The 23176-nt window shown below is 42.1% G+C and overlaps 1 protein-coding gene across 1 annotated transcript in view; it reads left to right on the top strand.

Annotated features, from left to right (window-relative positions):
* The first annotated feature begins 10798 nt into the window (after positions 1-10798).
* The window catches only part of Xdh (xanthine dehydrogenase), a 68624-nt gene continuing 56246 nt past the window's right edge, over positions 10799-23176 (top strand). Inside the window, exons 1-4 of the mRNA XM_003473014.5 lie at positions 10799-10952; positions 16992-17049; positions 19642-19738; positions 20815-20923. Of these exons, the coding sequence (XP_003473062.1) occupies positions 10911-10952; positions 16992-17049; positions 19642-19738; positions 20815-20923 (306 nt within the window). The 5' untranslated portion in view covers positions 10799-10910. The remainder of the gene's footprint in view (positions 10953-16991; positions 17050-19641; positions 19739-20814; positions 20924-23176) is intronic.

Below are 23176 nucleotides of genomic sequence, written 5' to 3' on the forward strand. Positions count from 1 at the left end.
ACCTGAAACTGTCTGTGGCAAATTGAGCTCCAAAGAGTTTGAACGACTCCACCCCATGGCACTTCTGATGGTTGTGGCTCCCACGGCTTTTCTCTGACTTGCTTTGCTCCCTCCTTGCAGCTTTCATTAGATGATCCACATTCCTGGATTTTCAAACTTCTAGGGTCTCTATTTAACCTTTGGCTTCACCATCACAACTTCACACATTGTCCTCTCAGGAGCTCTGTCTGGCTTGAACAAGGCTTCCCAGGCCTTCTGAAATTGGGGTGGAAGCCTTCTTAACCCCACAACTCTTGCATTGTTGATGCATCTAAAACCAGAACCACATGGATGATGCCAAGGTCTGCTGCCAGTTGGAGCAGTAGCTGTATTTCTTTCTCTCTTGGCTGTAGGGGTCAAGTGCCTGGATCACTGGGCATTCTGAATCCAATTGTGAGGAAAAAAATTTCTATGCTGCTGACATTCTGGAACATGATGGGCTGTGTCTTTCTCCTCAAAGCAAAGTCTTTCCCTTTTGCAGTTTTGAGGCTGCAAAGGGCTGTGATTTGCTTCTTGTGATGTCCTCAGGTCATCTTTTCTATTCTGTTCTTTCTTAGCAATTGAGATCTCCCCAACTCTATCTTTGAAGTCCACAGCCTTACTGGCACTTCCTTTCTGGCCAAACTCACAACATTTTAAATCATCTTTCTGTGCTTTTTGCTCTTGGTCCTCAACATACATCTGTTTAAAAATCTCTCAACAATAGCCATGCCACTGCTTCAACATTCGACCACCTCAAAATTTCTCTGCCAGTTTAATCAGTCCGTTGCATGTAATCTCAGTCTCAGGCAGAGTCCCCAGACATAAACACAATGCAAACAAACTTTCTACCAAGCCATAACACACATTGTGTGGAGTTCAGCATCCAATGCAATCCTTCTTCCCAGCAGAAACCTCCTGAGCTGGTCTTTACTGACAGGATGTCTATCAGCCTTCTGATCTTCTGTGCTCCGACCAGAATCTCCATACAGAACAGCCCGAGGCATTTCAGCTCCACTGTTTTAGGTGACATCTCAGAACCTTTCCAAACTCTTCCCACAAGGCATTCCCAAAGCTTTTGAACCACATAGTTAGGTATAGTCACAGTAATGACTTCACTTCTCTGGTATCAAATTCTGTCTTCATTGCTTTTCTCTCATTGCTGAGACAAAATACCTGATATCCAAAATCAGAGAAAGAAAGATTTATTTAGCTTACAGTTTATGGATGCTTCAGTCCATAATCTTCTGTGGCCAGGCAGGGTGGTGTGATAGAGGAACAACAGTTCATGGCATCTTTAAGACAGCAAAAACAGGATCAAAAAGGTAGGAGCGTGAAGTGAAGACCCTTTTTCTGCATTATATTTTATGTAGGCCACTCACCCTAGGGTGGGTGTAACACTCACACTCTTAATCACAGTGTTGGATCATGGATCAACCACGGACTCTAGAATCCTGCCCCATGACTGCATGAGGCTTTGAGAGGACATCCAGACACAAACCGTAAAAAAGCTACAATAGATTCCAAGTGCACTGTCAAATAGAAAATTAAGCCAATAAAAGGATCTAAATTCTTTTAACCTGCTGAAAAAAGAGAAAATGAAAGTATTCCAATTATGTTCATTAGGGCTTTCTTTCTAATAAATGATTCCGAGTCAAAGTTCCAAAATCCCTGAAAAAAAAGACCTATTGCCTCCAGTGACAGACAGAGGCAGGGAACAGTCCAGAAAAAATCCTGGCCTATGGGCCAAGAGGGCTTTGAGGCATTTTGGCTTCTGTATCCACTCATCTGTATAGAAATGCCGCCTAGCTCCTATTTAAATTCACTATGAAAATAAGTATCCCAAGCTATCTGTAACACACTTAAGAAATTCACATATTGAAGTCTATACCTATTGTCTCTCATTAGAAGTTAATATTTGACTTAAGAGTAATATTACACCTCTCTAATCTAGTTTATAGACCTGAGCAAGTCCTCTAAAGACCTCAGTGTAGTAATCAAGGTCATCTTAACGCTCTCCTAGATCTTGTCTGATCTATTTTAGGTCACTGAGGGAAAGGAGCACATGAACATGGGTAGTTCTAAAATTCTCATTTACTTCCTGTAAGGGATATTATCCTTGAGGAGCCTGAGCAAAATCAGTAAGAGATAGATATAGCCTCATGGAGGCTTTACTTATGGACTGCCTAGAATCTCCACCCCCAGGACCCAAAGAACCAAAGGGCCCAAATATTCAGTAATAATGGATCCCTTAAGGGCCAGAGATGTATGGTTTTCCCACGGCAGACATTCACATTTTCTTTCTTTTTGAGACGGGGTTTTGATAATGCAGTTTAGTCTGGTCTTAGACTCACTGCATAGCCCAGGTTGACCTCAAACTCACAGCAATCCTCCTGCCTCAGCCTCCCAAATCCTGGGAATACCAGTATGTGTCACCATATCTGGTTCACATTTACATTTGAACACAAGTAAGGATTTTTTTTTTTTTTTTAGTGCAAAGAAAGTCTGAACACAAGGCTAGTTTGGCCATTTCCCTCTTCCTTACAATACAATCTTGGTTGTAAAAAAGTATCACAATCAATGTTTCCTTTTACATCAACAGTTGTGTTTAAAGAAGGAAGCATTGTTTAGCAATAAACTATTGCTTTCTAGCTCTTTGAAAGAAAGCTTTAAATTTCCCCTTTTTTATTTGTTTTGATACCAATGATTTTAATATTTGCAACTTGTCTTTATTTAGGGGGCATAGATTATCCCAAACAGGCTCAGTGACTTTCCACTGGGTTTAACACAGTGTGCGTTAACACTGATCACTGGAGTTCCAGTGCAAAGAGTCCCTCTGTATAAGCATTCCTCCCACCTCAGCCTCGCCTGTGGCTGGGACTACAGTCATGTGTCACCATCCCTAGACCAGCTGAGGGAAGCAGAGATGGGGAAGCTGCTTTTCTGTTATGGCACTCTGTCACTGGCCCATCAGGGCCACCTTACTCTCTCTGGCTCAGACCCTGTACAGCTGTGGCCACCTCTGTCACCTCCCCAACCCTGAAGACAATGATGCTGCTATACTGGACACAATTCATCAGGTTCTAAGAAATCTGGAGCCCAGAAAGAGTCTCTCTACAAGTCTAATTATTATACCACCATCGAAAGAAAGCAAGGTTCAAGAACATCTTGCACAGTCACCTTTTTAAAAGCCTGTTGGTATTTAGACATACAAGATTCAAAATGTTTTATCTTTAAGTAGTCTGCAATCACAGGCTGAGGAATTTCTTTAAAATTCTCATTCAGCTCTCGGTCTCCCCTAGGAGTCAGCAACATAGTGGGAAGTTTTGCCTTTTCTTTATATTTTTCTCCCTTACCCTGTTCTAAAACAGAAGCTTTGAGGACACTAGTACTTAATGAGTCTAAAACAGATTTTACCAAGCTCCAAACTGAGAGGTCTCAGGAGAAACAGTTTCTCTTCTGCCATAAGTTGTCTTTAATTTTTTTCTCTTTTTTTTTCACCTTGTCTAAATTTTAAGTTCCTGCCTGTGGGAACCAAGGCTTTTACTTAATTATTTCCTGGAGTATTTTGGTGATATTGCTAGCTGCCCCTATTTACTATGCCTCTTTTAAAAGAGATGTTAAGAAAGAGATTTTAAAGAAAGATATTATCCCTTGTTTAATCCCAGCAATATTCTTACTCATGTTGAAAGCACTTATCTTAGCTCTGTGCTGGACATCTCTGGAATCACTATATGAGATCTGAGTGCTGTAGAAACACTCTTAGTAAATTCACCAGGTAGACAAGAACACCATGGGTCCAGGCCATGTTGGATGCCAGTTATCTGTGACCCCTGCAGTGAGCCCCAATCTCCTGCCAGGTGTTACTGTGTATGGCAGAAAGAAAGAGCCAGGGACAAAACCACAACACAATGGGGATCTGAGATGACTAGTTGTGAAAGACAAACAAAAGGCCATTAGGCAGCCTCAACCCTGGTATTTATTGATTGAGGAGGGGATTATCAGATGACTCAGAGGGAAGTGATGATCTAATGAGGATCTTGCCCTGGAGCATCTTTAGTTTTAGTTGCTGTTGTCTTAATCCTCTTAGTCTTAGTGATACTGGTTTTCACCTTAGTTTTAGTAGGTGGGAGAGGATGACTCACCCCTAATGGGGTAAAGGGAAATCTCATAAGGATGATATCAAAGATCTCAAGCCTCCATTTATTCCTTAGGAAAGTATGTAAAACTAGTCACTGAGAATTTGTGATCCCCAACAGAAAAAGTTTGTATTATACATTGTTTCCCTCTAATTTGTAATATTTTAAATATCACAGAGAGGAGTCACATCAGCAAGACGGTAGAACAGGACTTTCCAGTGTTCGTCTGCTGCAAAAATAGCAACTTGAACAAAAATCTATGCACTGAAATAATTTCACAACGCTAAGAAAACAAAGTGAGATATTGCAACATCTTTGTGTAGCACAGAAATGAGAAAAGATGCATTGGTGCGTGCAGAAAAAAAAGCTTTACATTATCTCTAGTGCCATTGCTTCAGTCCCAAGCAATAGAGCATGGGAAGAGATACCTTCCAGTGGGGGAAGAGGAGGGAAGTGAGCTCTAGACTTGACTTTGAATTCCAACACTGAGCTGACCTCAGTTAACTCAGTGCCAAGCAGATCCCTAGAACCCAAGACTTTAAGCTGGTACTTGTACACAACTTCCCAGCACAGCCTAGTTCCAGGTGGCATCTAAGAGGACCAGATCCCATTCCAGTACCTGATCAACTTTAGTCTCAGGTTAAAGGATACAACCCAGTGCAAGTATAGCCTCTGTGGGCCCAGGATTCAGGCTGGCACTCATGGAAATAGGCCCAAGGGTCACTATACAGAGTCAAGCTCTAAAACTACCATTTAGACTCAATGAGCACACCCACTTCACTGGATTCTGATTTCAGGTCAATCTTCAGGGACCCAACCACCAAGCTCACTCATCTACTGAGCCTAGGTACAAAGCTAGCCTGTCTGAGAACTTCAGTAGCAAGCCTGCCCACAGAAAATGCTAGACAGCTTGCCTATAATCTCTGGATGGACTGAATTCAGCAGCACATTGAAAAGATCTTTCACCATGCTTAAGTGGGAGGCAAGATGACTTCTGTATATCCAAATCCATAAACGTGGTATTCCATGTGAATGGAATGAAGGGCAAATATCATGTAATGATAGCAAGAGTTGAGAAAATGCATGTAACATGTAACATGCTTTCATGATAGAAACTCTTAATAAATAAGGTTGAGAAGGAATGTACCTCAACACAGTAGAGACCAAACCAACAGTTGGTGTCACACTCTGTGGTGAAAAAATTGAAAGCTTTTCTTCTTCTAAGATCAGAAACAAGACAAATATGCTCTCTCATCACTCCTATTTAACACAGTGTAGGAAGATCTAGTCGGAGCAAGAGAGAAAAATAAAATGTATCAAATCAGAAAGGAAAAAATTTAAATGATCCTGCATATTGAAAATGTGATTACATATGGGAAACCTTTTAGAGTTCATGAGAAAAAATTAGAACTAGTGAAAAAATTGAATAGTTATGGGATATAAAATTGACACAAAAATCAGTGGTATTTCTACATCCTGATTGTGAACTACCTGAAGTTTAAAAAAAGTTACAGTAATTACCAAACAATACTGAGGAATAAATTTAACCAAGAAAGTGAAAAATTTGTACACTAAAAACTGTAAAACATTAATTAAAAAAAATAAAGTCACAAATAAAAGGACACATTTCCTGCATTCATGGTTTCAAAGCGTTAAGACTGTTAAAATGTCCATACTACACAAAGCAGTCTCCAGATTCAAATTAAAATTAACATGTTAATGGCATTTTTTGAGCTGGTGGAGTAGCTCAGCGGTAGGATATTTGCTTAGCATGAATGAAGCTCTGGTTTCAATCCCCAGACCACAAACAACAGTGACAACAACAATAGCAACAATCACAGACATTTTTCACAGAAGTAGAAAAAAATCCTACAATTAAAGCATAATCACAAAAGACCCCAAATACACAGGATAAACTTGTGGAGAAAACAAACAAACTCCAAAATGCAAAACTATGGGCATCATGCTACTTGATTTCAAAACAAACTATTTGCTATAGTAATCAAAACAGCATGGTACAGGTATTAAAAAAAAAGACATATGGCTCAAAGGAACAAAAAGATACAGACATAAACACCAATTTATGGAAAATTGATTTTGACAAAGATGCTAAGAATCTATAATGAGGAAAGAACAACTTCTTCAATAAATGGCATTGGGAAACCTGGGTACCCACATACAATGAAATTGGGCCCTTCTCTCACACCATACCCAAAAATAAACTCAAAGTGAATTAAAGACCTTAACACAAGACTAGAAACTGTTAAAGTACCTAAAGAAAAGATGAAGGAAAGTTCTATGATGTTGGATTGGGTAATAATTTTTGATATGAGCATAAAGATACAGAGAACAAAAGCAAAAATAGACAAAATGGGGTTACATTGAACTAAAAAGCTTCTGCTCAGCAACAAAAAATAGTGGTATGAAGAGACAGTTTAAGGAACTGGAGAAATACTTGCAAGCCATACACCCGATGTTGGGACAGCATCCAAAACATACAAGGAACAAAGCTCAATAACCAGGAAATACATAACTCAATTATGGAATGACATTTCATAAGAGACAACATGCAAATGGCCAATGATTACATGAAAATTGCTTTACTAATCCTCAGACAAATACAAGTTAAAATGAGTTCTTGCTCTTATTACTGTTAGAATTGCTATTATAAAAAACTGTTAGCACTGGTATTATGAAAAAGAGTGTAGGGCAAAGAATGTAGAGAAAGGGAGATGTTAATCATTGTTGGCTGGAACGTAAGTGTAAATTAGCATCCCCATTACGGAAAACAATGTAGAGAGTCCTTTTCACAGTTACATGGTAGCCAAAGGAAGTGAAAATGGTGTGTTGAGGGGATGTGTACTCTCTCGTGTTTATAACAGCATTACTTACAGTGGCTAAGACATGAAATCAACCTAAATTTTCATCAAGGGATGAGGGGGTAAAATAAAATCTGGTGTACATACATAAAGGGATGCTTGTCATTTGCAAGAACTTGGATATATATGGAAGATGTTGCATGAAATAAGTTAGACATAGTAGATGAAACTTACACATGGAATGTAAAAAAGTTGAATATAGAGAAATAAAGAGCAGAATGAAGTTGAAATGAAACACTTTTTCAGACATTTATTTGCCATTTGTATTTCTTCATCTGCGAAGTGCATATTCATCTCAGATGCCTATTTTTGGGTTGCCCATTTTGGAGGCCTGATTTTTAAAAATTTTTTTGCATATTCTAGATAGGAGTCCTTTGTCTGTGGAACAGCTGGTTAACATTTTTTCTCATTCTGTGAGTTTTCTTTTCACTCTATTGGTGATTTGTTTTGAAGTGCAAACATTTTATAAGATGGGCTCCCAGTTGTTGATTCTGGGAAGTATTTCCTATGCAGTTTGATTTTTGTTCATGAACTCCCTACCTACCCCTGTTCCTTCAAGATTGCCACCTACTTTGTCTTCTAGTAGATTTAATGTTTCTGTGTTAGTCTAGACAGTTTCAGTCTTCAGCATAAATAAAAGTTTTGAATTTTCTTATTGAAAATTTATTTCATTTTTACCTGTGATTCCTCCAGAGAAGCAGAGAGGAATTTTCCCTCCAGATGACAGAATGGGCTTAAGATTGGCTGAGGGAAGAGAAGCAAACAAAACAAAACAGTAAAAACACTGTATTGAGCATGTACTGTGACTCAAACAGAATCACTAGCCTCCATTTTGTAGGTAAGAATATTGCGGCTGACAGAATGATTTTTGCAAAGTCTGCCAAAGCAATGGAGCTAATGTACAAGCCTGTCTCACCCAACTGCAGAGTGTGAGCTTTTCCCTCAGCCCTTTAACCTCAGATGTTTCCTTGGACTTGGCTAGGGACTTGTAGCCAAAAGGGGAGGGCTGGTGAAAAGAGGGAGCGCCTGTCAATCAAAGAGGCCCGAGGACTTAGGGAAAGATGACTCTCCTCAGCTTTGATGAATCTCCCCCATCTTCTTCCTTCTAGGAGGGCAGGATTTCCCAAGGTTGGCTCATTAGCATTCAAGGATGGATAGTTCTGTGCAGCGAGGGACTGTCCCCTGCTTTGTAAGATGTTTAACTGCATTCCTGATTTCTACTCAGTATGAGCTACAGTCTCCTCAGTTGTGACAAGAAAACATGCCGCACGTCCCATGGTGCCTTCAGTGAGGATTAATACTCTGACACTATTGTTTTATAGGACCAGCCTCCCCAGTTTGCCAGAAATGCAGTGCCCAAGCCAGGAGAATCCAGAACAAATTGGGAAGATCTGGGTACTCTACACATGAAATTGAATCTCCTGGTTAAATAAAAGCTATGCTGGTATCTGACTGGGCAGGGTCTGGTGGTCTGTGTTGGGGCTGCATCCTGTTGATGCTTTGGTTCTTGAATCCTCCTTGAGGTTTGTTTACAAGGAGGTCTATGGAAAGGAACTCAGGGTCAGAAGGTAGCAATTTTAGACACCATTTTGTTACATAATGAGCAAGGTACACTCTTAAGCAAAGATAACTTTTACTCAAGGCAGGACATTACCAAAATTTGGTGAGTAACTGGCTCAGAGGAAATCCAAGTGCCTGGAGAGAGTTGGGGTAGTTTACATGAGAAATCAATACACTTGAGAAGGTTCCAACTGTGCAAAGCAGAAATGGGCTAACTGGGCCTTTTCCAATCAGCAAGAGGACTCCACCCTCGTGTTCGAAGGAGAGCTTTTGATCCTATGGCAGTCTTAGTTGAATGAACATGGCAGCCATGCCCTGCAACAGGGAGAGGAAAGTTGAAACTACAGTGCAAATATATGTAAATGAAGTCTGTTGGGTCAGACAAGGTCGACCTGGGTTCTAAATTGCCTAGGTGTGCCTACACTGATCCCAGGCCCATATAACTATAGGGTAAGACACTGAGCCGCTTGGGTGCCTTACAAGGGAAGTTGGAGAGCGCACACTCAGCATGTTGAGACCACATTCTTTGGCAGTTTCTCCCCTGGGCTGGCTCCTATCTAGTTAGCTGTCTACTCTAGCAGGACTGCTTCCTCAGTTTCTCTAAGCTGGTGCTGTATTACAGGCATTTGCCTAAGATGCCCTCCCACCAACCCCACCACTAGGTTGCCAGATATGTAGGGGAAATGTGCTACTTCAAGAAGTTAAATTCTGTACAAACCCTAGCACTAGGAGAGAGACAGTGGCAGAGGGTGGCTGCTTGGGTAGGAATGAATACAAGTATACACCAGGCATTAGTGTACTGTGTGGGAAAGGATTTTAGCTGTGCATTAAAGTGATTTGTGCCTACGAGACATGGGAGTTTTAACTAAGTAAGTATTTTGAAGTATTTTTAATAGTTATTCTGACAAATTGCCAAGGGATTTTCCTGAAAGAAGCAAGTAAAAGAAAAAAATCACAAAAATGTTTGCTATCAGATGCTTGCTGTATTGTTGTGAGTCTCTTTGCTGCAGGATAGATATTTCTGTTTTGGCTGGGTATGATGGTGCATACCTACAATCTCAGTCCTCTGGAAGGTTGAGGTAGAATTGCAAGTTTGAGCCCAGCCTAGGTAATTTAATGATTTAGAGAGGACCTAAAATAAAAATATAAAGATTTTTAAACATTTAAAAAATGGCTGGACCCATCTACACTCCCACCAACAGTGGAGAAGTGTTCCTTTCCCCCCATAGCATCGCCAGCATTTGTTATTGTCTTTCTGGAGTGACCTCAAATCTCAGGGTTGTTTTAATTTGCATTTCTGGAATGACCCCTGATGTTGAACCTTTTTTCATATATTCATTTGCCACATTTTTTCATATATTTATTTTTTTTTCTTCATCTGAGAAGTGTATGTTAATCTCAGCTGCTCATTTTTGGATTGGATCTTTTTTATGCCTAAATCTTATAAACTGAACAAAAAACAACATGCAATCTAGTAACCATGGATTGTCTCCTATTATTTTGTTTTGAAATTCTGTATCACTGTTTTTATTTTTTTCTTTTTAAATTTAAAAATAAAAATAATTTTTAAAAGGCTAGAGATGTGGCTCATTGCAAAGGCCCTTAGTTAAAAATTCAAGTTCTTAAAAATATAATTCAGTTCTTTACCAATTTACAGGGCACATCTATGCTAGCATTTGTCCCTCAATCTTGTGACTATGATGTCATTCTTAAGATGGTTTACAGGATAACAACTGAATCTTGGAGCGGATAAGTATGTGCTGAGGTCACATGAGAGGATTAGAATCTAAACCCGGGGCTTCATTTCTGGGACCTTTGTACTCCACGTAGGTTGTGAGCCAGTGAGTGGAGCTGTGTGCACTGTGTCTGCTGGGGTGAAGCTGTAGGTTAAAATGGCAAGTGCAGAGTTGGAACAGTAAATCAGCCCACTGATAGTGCCTGACAAAGCCTCGTCCCTGTGGTGAGCCTGGGAGCAAGTGAGAGGATGAAGCAGGTTCCCTGAGTACAGCGCTCCAGACCCCGGTCCCTGGCACAGAGACACAGGCTTTCTTGATATGGATAAAATTTCCCCTGTGTGCTTTGCCACTGGTGGAGAGAGTATGCTGTGTATGATTTTCATTTTCCTGGGTTATGTAAACGGGTGGCTTTTGCCAAGAACTGTCTGTCCTCGCAGCTCTAAGCTGGTTCTCTCTCATTGGCTAATTTAGTTTCATTTTTATTGGGAGGAGTAACTTTCAAGTTGCAACACAGTCAAAACTGCCGGTGTCTTAGGAGTGAGGTACCTGGAGTTCAGGGACTGACTCCCCCAGTGACGATGACGGTTGACGAGTTGGTTTTCTTTGTGAATGGCAGAAAGGTGAGCAGAAAGTGTACCTTTGGTTTGGAGTCCCTGGTGGCTGGGAGGAGATGCGTCTAACTCTAGAAGAGGAAGTTCTGGTTGTTTCTATGTGCTCTATTTCTTCTCACTTGTTCACCCCTTTTTCTCTCCTTTTCAAAGTGTTGCCACATTTCAGTGACACTGGGAAAGAAGTCTTCCTTGGGGCTAGTGTGCCGGCAAGATGCTCAAGGGGCAAAGGAATGTGAGGGAGGGGATGAGAAGGGCAGAGAGGCTGCCAGCCCTGCTGCACACTAGGGCAGAGTAAGCAGGAAACTTCAAGGTGAGCTGGGAGCTCAGCCACACCTTCATCCCTGTGTTTAATTAAATTCTGTGCTTTTGTGGCTTTCTTTGCTGAGAAAGAAACAGGAATGTATTTTTGTGCTAATGTCAGACGTGCACAGCCATTGACACGATATTGTGATTTTTGACATATTGTGTACCTAAGTGTAACAACCAGTCCTGGTTTACTATGACGGGACTTATACTGACCTCTTGTGGCAAGCCACAATCGTTTTCGTAAAAGACACACTCCCCTTTCTCTAGACCGTATATACTGCCAATCTCTTCCCTGCTAAGATGAACTTTGTCAATGCCCAGGGATGCCTAGGAAAGGTGGTATGGGTGACACAGCCCTTGGGCCACAGGACAGGAATCTTTATAATTTTAATGCAGGGAGAGACGGTGAGACCCTGACACTGTTTCCAACTTTATTTTCTCGCTCTGCACCAAGACAGTCGCATTGAGTTAGCTCCTCACTTGAGACTGGACTGTGTCCTGAAAGGGAGGTGCCGTTGCACATTGCAGCTGGCCACACGGACATGTGAGTGATGAATGTGCCCAAAGGGTCCCCCAAAAAAGTAGTTTTGTTTTTTTAATTGGTTTTTCTTTTTTTTTGCATTGAGTGGAAAATATTACTTTAACTCTCAAGATGTGTCTGGGTGAATAACAAGGAAGTTTCATAAGCTGTGACACTCAAGAGCCTCAAAGGCTGCTGGCTTGGGTGGAGTCACTGATGGGGCTCTGGGCTTGACAGCTGTCTCTCTGTGATGCTGGGCATCTGGCACCAGATCAAGAGGGAGGAGAAAGCCTTTGAGCTGGAGATGGTGAGACTTTTGCACCACATTTTACTTTTTATTTTATTTTTTTAGTGATGCTAAGGGGATTGAACCCAGGGCATTCACACTCAGCTACACCCCAGCCCTTTTTCACTTTTTATTTTGAGACAAGGTGTCATCAAGTCATTAAGTTGCTCAAGCTGGGCTTGAACTCATGTGTTGTTCTCATCCTCCTGATGTCTTAAGCATCTTTGCATTCAGCAGGCGTAGCATAGAGATGTCAGAAACAGCTGTTGCATTTCCCTGCTAGACTTGTTATTTACTGAAAGGCATCATCTCTGGAATCTTTATAAGTGAGGTTTACAGTGAATAAACAATTGTATCCAAAGACTTCCAAGGCCAAGTCTCACTGATTTTATCATTCATTGTTAAGTATGAAGTTATTAATTTGTACGTGAAAGTATAAGGTCTTGCTCTTCTTCAGAGATACCTTGTTGTTATATTCTGGATCTAGAAAAGATCAATTTCCAGGTGATTTGGCTTGATAAAAAGTACTTTGCCTTGAATTTTATTTTCACTGAAGGAAAGTGACTTTAAAATTTTGGACAATATTATCACATCAGACCCTGTTATCTCTGGAAGTGCATACTTCTGCCAGTATCTATAGATAAATATTCAAGTTTATCATTTTAAAAATAGAACTTCTTGAGACACTGAGGGAAGGTGGACAAGAAATATCAAGAGGAATAATGTGAGAGTGCTATAAAACCAGAATCAAGTGAGGGAATTCTAAGCAAATAAAGGCAGCTGTAAATATTTCCCCATTTTTATTAAGATGACTTTGACTTTTTATTACAGGATATTGTGCAAAGAAGCTGTAGAAACTTGATGACTCATTCTTAATGGCAGCCTCTTTTTCTCCTTATTTTGCAGCACTGTTAAGACTCTGTGTCCACTAACTGGGCTCTAGAGACAGTGTTAGATGACCACACAAAACCCTGGGCAGCCTTCTGAGAAGGACAGGCTTTGTTGACTATTGCTTCCACGTCATGTATTCTTCAATTGAACCAAAAAGAAAAAGTAGCCCAGGATTCTAAGGGTATTTATTTTGGGGGCACAACATTCTAGCTTTGCTGAGCAGTCACTCTTTTGAGTGGAAACTGTAGCTTCTGGAAGAATCTGGGAGGACTGAGCAAGTGTTCTGCATCTGAAGGTATCCAGGAGTGATCTTTACAAGCATCCTACATCAGGCCAGGCATGGTAGTATGCACCTATAATCCCAGCACTCAGGAAGGTTGCAGCAGGAGGATTGCAAAGTTGAACCTAGCTTGGGTAATTCAGGAAGTTGACAAGACCCTATCCAAAAGTAGAAAACAAAAAAGGTGTTGGAGGGAGACGTAGCTCAGGATGAAGGACCTGCATTCTGAAAAACATCACGCACACCTACACTCACACTCACATCAGTTACAGAGAGACTTATGGTGGCTTTGGTGGATTTTACTCACTTATTCACAGAGTCAGTATTTACTGAGCTCTTTCTAAGACCTAAACCTGTGAGATGAGCACTGGAGGAACGCAGTATCTGAGACCAGGCATTTGTCTTTTGGAAGCCTATGGACTGGGTAGACAAGTGAATTATGGTCGGGCAAAGTAATGTGATCCAATTGTGTTCCCCAGAAAACTAGTCCCATAATGACTAATCTTAAATCTTTGGCAGTTTGTATACAAGGTCCATACATGATTAATATGGATAGAATGCATAAATAGATATTAAAATCCCTGAGAACTAAAAGAAGTATACACAAAAGAAATACACCTTTTGAAATTTTGTATTTTAAAATTATTTTAAATTTATAGAAAAGTTTTGAGAACACAAAGAAATATTAAATACCCTTTATTCAGATTCACCAACTGTTAAAATTTGTCATAGTTGCCTTATCATTTTTTCTGTCTCTCTGGATATGCACACTGCATATACATATATGCACATATACACTCAGATGTGCAGATGTAAGCTTGTATATTTAACTGATATATAAAGTATACAATTTTCTTTCCAAACTATGTCTAAGTTTTAGATATCATGTCCCTTATACTAAGAATAAGGTCATTCTTAGAGTTCATTTATAGACAGTTCACATGTAAATTCAGAAAATTTAGCTTCGATATAATACTATTATCTTTGGATCTTACGAAAAATTATTATAATTTTCTCAATGATGTCATTTGTCCCCTCCCCCCAGGCTGCGTCTCTAATGCCAGATCATGCCTCCTGGATAGGCTCTTTAGTCTCCTAACAAGGAACCTCTCACTGTTTTCCTTTGTTTTGATATTGATGTTTTTGAAAACAGGCCAGTTATTTTTTAGAATGTCCCTCATTCTGAGTTTGTCCCGTGCTCTCCTATAATTAGATTCCAAGACAGGAATATCATAGAAGTGATGTCTTTCTCAGCACATCCTGCCTCGAGACACAAGGTAGCAGTTTTTTCCATTATTTGTGAGCTGAACTTTGATCTCTTGACTAAGGCAGTATCTGTTAAAATTTCTTCACTGTGAGATAATGCTTTGATCATTATAATTAATAATCTGTGGGGAGATACTTTGAGATTATACAAACATTTTGTCCATCTGACATTTGCACACCAGTCTGAGCATCCACTGATGATTCTTACCGTGTCAGTTACTGTGCTGATTGCCAAGGGCCAATCATATTCATTAGTTTTTGCTAGGGAACGTGGTCCTTTTTTCCTTCTAGTTTATTGATTATCAGTTTGGATTCACGGGTCTCACTTCTCCCCCAGTTGATTTTCCCTGGAGAATACCCATTGGCAGCTTGTTGAGGGACTGCTTCACCATGGCAAGACCCGAGCCATGGTGGAAATGATGCTCTGTAGGAATTCAAGACAGGGTGATCCGCATGTGACTGGGGCCATGTGAAAAGCCAGGGAAGTGTTCAGTCTTCTGACAAAGCAAGATGCACGCGGAAGAGCAGTGATGTGCTCAAAGGCATAGGAGCTGGGAGGCACAAGGTGTATTTTCAGCACAATAAGATAAGTTTGGTAAAAAAAAAAGTAGGAGATGGGAAGGCTAAGACTGAAGATTGGGAACATATTGGAAGGCAATCTATGGGCTGTAGGAAGTCACAGAAGGCACCACGCATGGAATTGATATGCTATAGAGGACAGGGAGCAGGGATAACACAGAGGAAACAGCATGCTAGAGCACCTGGGACCATTATTGCTTGTATTTATGATTTCTTCTCCAGGAGAAAAGAGGCTACTTTTTGTGTTAACTTTGACACCAGGTTATTGAGCACGCTGAGTTTATGGGGTATAATCACACAAAAAAGTGTCAGCTTTAGCTTCCATTTCCTTTTAATCTTTATTCCAATGGCAAATGCTGGCAGTTTCATAAATGTTTTCATTACTTGTGGTCAATAAAAAAATCTTATTACTTATATGAGTTGCTAAACACCAGCTTCACCCAGGATTGTGTGCGAGAGTAGTAAGAGACCTTTCGTTTCACGGAAACTGCCGTAAGGTGGTGGTTGGCCTCTGGGCTTTTCAGGTGTCTGGAGCTCTCCCTTTTCTTCCTCTTTCAATGGCTTCAAGAATTCTTCACCACAGGGAGCATTTCCTGGGCCATCCCATGACATGAGTGACATGCTTTCCTTGGGCTGGCCGCTGTCCCTCAGCGTCCAGCTCTGGGAGGTCTGCTCCACATAGACCTTGTGTCAGAGGTCTCACTGTCCCTTCTACACAACCTTTTTGGGACTAATTTAAACGCATTTTAATCAGCTCTCTCTATCTCCATAGACGGTCTATTATAGATCACTCGCCAATCATATCTTTGCCCTTACCAAAGTCTGGAAGAGCGCACCAATCCCCAAACTGCCACTTCAACAGTTTAAGCTTAAGTGCACTATTGCTAGTTATGAAGTGTTTGTGGTACTGGGACTTGAACCCAGGGGTTCCACACCGAGCTACATCCCCAGCCCTCGGTGATGATGACGATGATAATGGACAGGAAGACAAGGTCTCACTAATTCACCTAGGCTGGGACTGAACTTGCAATCCTTCTGCCTGAGCTTCTCAGAATGCTGGTATTTCAGGTGTGTGGCACTACACCCAGCTGGTTATTAACTTTATGTGGAGTCTACCTTTAGCTACTTAGATAGGCCAGATGACCATATCTCTGAGACTGCAAAAGTGGCAAGGTGGCTGTATATGCAGAACAAACGATGGCTCTCACCCAGTTTGAGCTGTGAAGTAGCTACCACCCCTTCCCCTTTGGCAGCTGTGGGACTCATAGTTCAATTCCTTGTAAAGAAACCACTATCTCAGATTCTCTCCCTTGATCATCTCACTAGTCCATACCTTTTCCACCTTGACAATATGTTTGCAGTGAAAAAGGCTTTCACAGATTTCCTTTGACAGTTGGCACTGGGGACTAGTGTCTCACTTTGTAGACAACTTTTTCTATAATTACTTAACACACTGATGTGTCTCTGGCTTGAAATTTCTCCTTCGTTTCTAGCATGTGTTCTTGTTGCCATCTGTGATTGTCCATCGCATATGATACCCTGCTGTACACGCTGGCCCAAAGCCTGGTTCTCCTCACCTGCAGTCTGTAAGAGCGTGCACTCAAGGAGGCAAACCTAGAGTCGGCATTTTGCTGTCCCAGGTGGGATCCAGCTGGAGAAATGAGATGCCACGCATGACCCGCAAAGGGGCTTTGGCTTAGTCAGCCCAGCGCTGAGTGTTCTGTGGGAGCCCAAAGCTGAGCGTGAATGTAGGATGTAAGGAGTGTGTAAGGATGTGAAGACTACCTTGGTTTTTATAATCTATTCAACATATTCCCATTAACTCTACAAATTCTTAGGTGAGACACCGAAGGGAGAAATCAACCACAGAAGGATTGTTTAGCACACCCATGATAAATTTTGTTTTTCTTTTTTTGTTAGGTGGTGGAGAAAAATGCAGACCCAGAAACAACACTTTTGGCCTACTTGAGAAGAAAGTGTATCCTGACTCTGGAGGTGCTGTGAGGAGGGTGTGTTACGGGGATGCACCTTCTGGACCTTATGTCATTTTCTAGCGACTGGCAGGGCACCTGCAAAGAGAGGAGAAGACACTGGGTCAGTGGTCTGGACACTGGCATTTAGTGGCAACTGTGCCACTCAGCAGCAGTCCCTGGGGCTCCCCGTGTCTGAAACTCGCAAGTCTCCAATGAGAAGATGGTCCTGGTGTTCTCTGAGATTTCTTCCAGACAAGAGTTCAGTAATTCCAAGATCTGATGCCACAACTGAGAGAGGTCCTCACTAGCCCTGGTGAACTTCATGGTCATTCTCGCTGGCAGGAGAGGCCCTTCCTTGGGTGACATTTGTTTCATGCACAAGTAGGCTTCCTGGGTGACATTTCTACCTCTGCTCAAGCAGGGAGAGACAAGGGAAAGAGAGTCTATTGGGAAAAGATAGCTGAGGTGGGAACGGGGCAGACCCTGGAGGGAGGGAATCCAGAGCAGGAGGACCCGTGGGGTGCTACTTTTCATTCGGAGTGTGAGAAGGGCTTCTTTAAGACCCTTTTGTACCTTGCTATGAAAGTATTGGGACTCTGCATCAAAAACAACAAAAATAATAATAGGAAGCAATATTTAATGAGCACTTACGCTGAACTTAAAGTGGTTTGCATGGCTCATATCACATGACAGCCATGGCCGTCCCGTGGAAGGATAACATTCCCTTTCACGGAGAAAGCAGTGAGGCCTGGATGTGTGAAGTGACCTACATGGATTCTCAACAAATGGCGGCAGGGCCTGGACTGAAGCCTTGAGCATGTCCTTCACTTCTTCCCCACAGCAGGATCTGGTGTCAGGACTGTGTCATCCTGACCTCAGTCAGGAAACCCCTCTTTCTCCCAGAGGGATGCTGGTGGCTCTTTCCAGTGACGTATTTCAGGAAAATAAAGGATTGTTCAGTGCTCACAGACGTGAGCCTGGAGTCCATAACCTTAATGCTGGCTGGTCCACCTGTCAGAGAGTTCAGGAGTTGGCTTTTGTGCAGGAGTTCGAGAGGCTCACAGATAATCCTGACTTTGCAGCAGAAGATTCAGTGGGCAGGATCGGGGGCAGCAGGAAGCCCCAGTTCCTGTCCATTTTCCTGGGAGGTCTGGGAAGAAACATGGATTCTCAGCGGTGGTTGAGATCAACTTTAGTTTTCTAATGGATTCCATTTTTGTTTTGAAGGCCCAGAAGCTTCTGAAATTCCTTAATACTAACCAGTTCATTTAAAGGTCAAAATTAAAGTGAAATCTAAAACTGAAAGTTGGCACAAAAATGAGAAGTCCTCAGAGCTTACTAAGGTCTGGGCTGAGGGAGAATCTGTGGGAACTCCCAGGGAAAGAGGACTTTAGCCTTGACTTCTACCCTGGCTTCTAGAAAGCCTCCCCAGGCCAGAAGACTTGTTAGACTCTGGACTGCCACTACCCATGTTCTTGTGCCCTGACAGTGTCTGCATAGATCCTGTCTAGCAAGAAAAATAACTTAGGGCATAGAAAGCCACCCCATTGTGCTTAGAAAGAGTTGGCACGGGGAAGGAAAGGTGCACCAGACCTGGCAGGTGGAGCTACACTTGTGTGACTCATGTTACTGCCTGGTGTCCCAGACTGTCTTACTTATTAACTGGAAATACTACTTTCTGCCTCATCTGTTAACCAAATTGTTGTGAAGGTTAGCCAGAGACAGGGATATAGCAAGTGCTTTTCCAGAATAAGGTTCTATATTTCTGTATCATGAATACTTTCTAACTTTATTTATAAAAATGAAGTCGGTGACCCAAGGACAATAACCTCAATTCCCTCTATCTTCAGTAGATGGTGGGGGTCTGGGGGGATCGTCAGTAGATCTGGGGGGATTAGAGGTCTGCAGGCCTGGAAAAAATCAGTAAGCATGGCTGTGTGTCCCTAAGAAGGAGAGCACACAATTTTCTAGAGCAGCCTGTTGGTTAAATGAAGTGTCAGATTCATTTTTTGTAGGATATGTAAGAATGGGGCCTAATACTTGTCCCTGACCTCAAAAATCTTCATTTTAATTTCCATTTGCATACAACAGGGCTGGATATTCAAAAACCTCTGTGCCAGTTCCAATTTTGATCACCAGGATTGTATCAACCTGAAAAGTTCAGGATGAAAAACTGAAACATGGTAAATTCCAGAACAGATCACTGCCTGGCCAGAATGGTTTTGTTCAAGCCCTAAACTCATGCGCTAAGTCTGTGAGGTGCTTAGATGGCCAGTAAGACCACATCTGGAGACCTTGACTGAGAGAAAGACATCCAGGACTGGGGAGCCTAGGTCTTAAGTCCCAAGGATGCTGCTGCTGGGTGCTGTGGGACGGGACTCCTCTGTCTCACACTCGTGAGGAGGAGATGGTCCTGTCCCTGCCTCCCTGGGGAGTAGTGAGACTTCTCTGAGGAAGCAGGACATGGACTAGTACCTCCCAAGTTGAGGACAATGGGCTGTGTGTGTGGGAATGGATGAGTCTACCCCTGAGGCTCTGCCCAGGTCTTTTCCTCTTCCCATTCTCCTACTCCTGTTCCTTAACTCATGACCTCCGAGTGGGACTGAGCGGCACCAAGCTTGGCTGCGGAGAAGGAGGCTGTGGAGCTTGCACGGTGATGATTTCCAAGTTTGATCATTTCCAGAACAAGGTTGTGTATCCTTTGCCCATTGTCTACTCTAGGGTAGAATGCAGGGTCAGTGTGTGTGTGTGTGTGTGTGTGTGGGTGTGTTGTATGTGTACACATATTTGTATGAGCCTCTAGGCTTTTGAACAGGCTTGGACCATGGATCAGTGCTTTGCAGGATAAGCCTTACCATGTATCGTTCTGTGTTTTCTGTGTTCTGAATTGCTGGCAAAATGACTGCTCTCAAATTCAGGTTATTTTCACAGATCCTAAAATCCTCCAGTAGCTTTGGATGGCACTCGGGATAGAGTCCAGCCTTCTTCACAGGACACCCCCAATTGCTCCTCTAATTTTCTTTTCTATCATAGGACTAGTACTTTCAAGCATAGGTAACTGTGACCCAGTGATGCCCAAGGCCCTCTCATTGATTGGTTGTGACATAAGTCACCAAAAAATTTTTAAATTGCATCTTTACACTCGCCCCCCACATCTATTTTCATGGAATGATTGAAAGCTGCCAAAGGACAGAGGTTTCGTCTTATGCACCTTAGTACCTGAGCCCTGGGCAGAGTGCTGAGGTAGGGCTGGGACCCAGACACTGATGTAGACTGCGCATGTGAATGAGTAATGATTAAAGAAGGGATGTGGATGTAGAAGCTCTGTCCAAGCGAGTGGTGCACATTCCTGCTTTCCTATAGGAGAGGTGGGGCTTTCTCTCCCTCACCCACAAAGTGAGGCAAATGAAGGGGAGCAGGTTCTGACAACACAGAGAGAGGGCTTCACCTCCAGTCAGATACATTCTCTCCATTCAGCCTGAGCAGTCCAGCTGAGCAAGGGGGAGCCAGTAAGTGACTCTGGCTGCCTTATCCCAGCTTTTAGGCTGAGGATGTACCTGCAGGGCCCTGGAAGGGCACAACCTCATCAGGGAGGGGCTCCTTGTTCTTGGTCCAGGGTCTTGGATGGAGAGGCAAAGATATCCGTGGAAGAGATGACTACTTAATGTAGCATGGACAGAGATAACACGAAACCTCACTCAGTCCAGCAGGCCCGGCACTGCTGTGATGACCTGTGTGAGCAGTGGAATGTCCTTAATGTGAGGTTCTAGCCACTACTCTGTCAATGCCTGCCTGGCCCCCATCTGCTCCTTGCATCACATGGCGGTGACCACTGTGGAAGGAATAGGAAGCACGAAGACAAGGCTGCATCCCGTACAGGTGAGTAGAGCAAAGAATGTGACTTTGGGCTCAGGGGAGTTTGCAGTGAGGCTCATGCCCAAGCCGCAGATTTGCTTTGGGTTGCTGTGTGGAGTTTCCTTGCCCGAGCTTGGAGACACTGCCCCAGCCCTTTTACCCCCATTGCTTCTAGATGCTGTGAGGTGGAAAAAGAAGGCATCTAAACCCAGAGCTTAACTGTCATGCTTTGACCTGTATTGTTATGTTGCTATGTCCTCTTTTATCTGAATCTCTCCCTCATTCACTAAAAAAAATATTTAGTTATTTTTTATGATTTTTTAATTAAGGGGAAAAATAAAAAAAAAACTTAGCAGGATATATTATAGTAACTTTTTTGATTTCCTATTAACTTGATTTGAAGTCCTGTATTACTCCCATTATCTTGTTTTGACTGATTAGACTCTGTTCCTTCTGTATGATAGTATCATATTTGAGTGTATAGGCAACTACTTTGAAGGCAATAAGATTCACTATGATGCCCATTCTGGTTTGACTATTATCTTCTTTGGAAGTACTGTAATGTTTACAAGGTTTAGGTTTTATTGGTCTTGTTCTCTACTGTTTTTTTTCAACTTTATAATACCTAATCAGATAGACAATTCTTTTTAAGGAAGCAAGAGGCATTATGGTAACCATTGTTGTTAACCTTGTACTCTGTTTTTACATCATGTGCTATGTCTATCCTTGGTTTTGACTGACAGCTTTGTTTTGCCATATTTGGCTTTATTCTCTTCCAAAAAAAGTAATAAGAACTAAGGAGTAATAAAACCCAAAATGTGTTGTAAAAAAGAGAGGAAAAGAAGTGCTCTAAAGTATACAACTGCAAGTGTGTTTAGGGGTGTTAAATAGCTGACCATATTAATGTTTTTGGTTGGATCATTGAACACAACTGTTTGCAGTCTCACTGTTTGAGTGTCCACTTTGTATGCTTTGATACTGTGACTTGAGCAACTGTCTCTAAGATGATAATGTGTAATTTATTAACTGGTGATTTCTTACTGTTTTTTTTTTTTGTAGTTCTATATTACTTGTACCCTTACATCGCTTTGTTTTGTTTTATTTTTTCTCTTTTTCCTTTTAAATAAAAAAAGAAAAAACCCAGAGCTTCCTCCAGTGACCAGGGTAAACATAGCATTGCATCACCCCAAGACAACACAGAGGCCAACTGAATCTGGTGGCCAGGGTGATTCAGCTGCCCTAAACCTTGGAGGAGGAGGAGAAGGTGGAGTGTTTCCTCACTTTGTTCCGGGTGATGCTTACGGAACCCTCAGCCTTCCCAGATTCTAGATTCTCAGTGTCCCTTGATAAAAAAAAATAAAGAACATAGATTCCCTTCCCTTTAGGTAGTAATCCCAGGTGCACCCTCATTTCTCACTCTTGGGTAGTACAAATGTGGTCTTCCAGGCCTCTACCCTCGTTCAGATGGAGGCTAAGTGAGCAAATAAGCTAAATAAGATGATGGGGAATGAGGCTGTGTCCTTGATAGGATTAGACCACCTGAAAATGGAATCCTATGGTGAATACCTTTGGAGAGAGATGGGAGTAACCTGAGGGGTTTTGTGGAGAGAATCAAGATAATCAAGCAAAAGCAGATGAGAGTAGAGGACTCTGGGAAGTGAAGATATTGTTTTGTTGGGGAAACAGAAGCAAGGGTTGTTGGGAGATGGTTCCAAGCTGGGCCTAGGCCTCACTCCTCCCTGGACCCTCGGAGGGGAAACCTTCAGGAGAGCATGCCTTCCATTCTGACAGCATGGAACCAGGCCTGCAGCTGAGCCAGCTGACTTTATTCCCCGGGAGAAGCACTTGGGCTGGTCTGTAAGGTCGGAGCAGGGTGGAGATGTCACTGCTTCACCTTTATAGTTTTGTTTTGTAGACAGGAAAAGGAGAAATTACTAAATTTGGATGACCCGCATGAAGTATGAGAAAACTGATGAGGACTGGTCATTTTTTAAACAAATGGATAAAAGAAATAAAGGATAGTTTGAACATAAGGTTCGTATCTATAGAATCAGTCTAAAGCTTTCTCTCTGCAGTGGTGCAGACTCCTAGTTCTCATGTATTTGTTTTGGTCCAAATCAGATATTGAGATGGATTCTACATCTTGTTCCTTTATTTGATTCTTTTAGTTTCTGAATATAACACTTTAGTATTTTCTCCCTACCCCCACATCGGCATTGCATATGGCTTCCCCCAGCCCATCCTCTGACTGCTGGGGTGCCGGGCTCTGACTTTGAG

The sequence above is a fragment of the Cavia porcellus genome, unplaced genomic scaffold (genome assembly GCF_034190915.1).
Source record: "Cavia porcellus strain 051 isolate PalLab524CR breed Dunkin Hartley unplaced genomic scaffold, mCavPor4.1 scaffold_1, whole genome shotgun sequence".
Classification (NCBI taxonomy): Eukaryota; Metazoa; Chordata; class Mammalia; order Rodentia; family Caviidae; genus Cavia; species Cavia porcellus.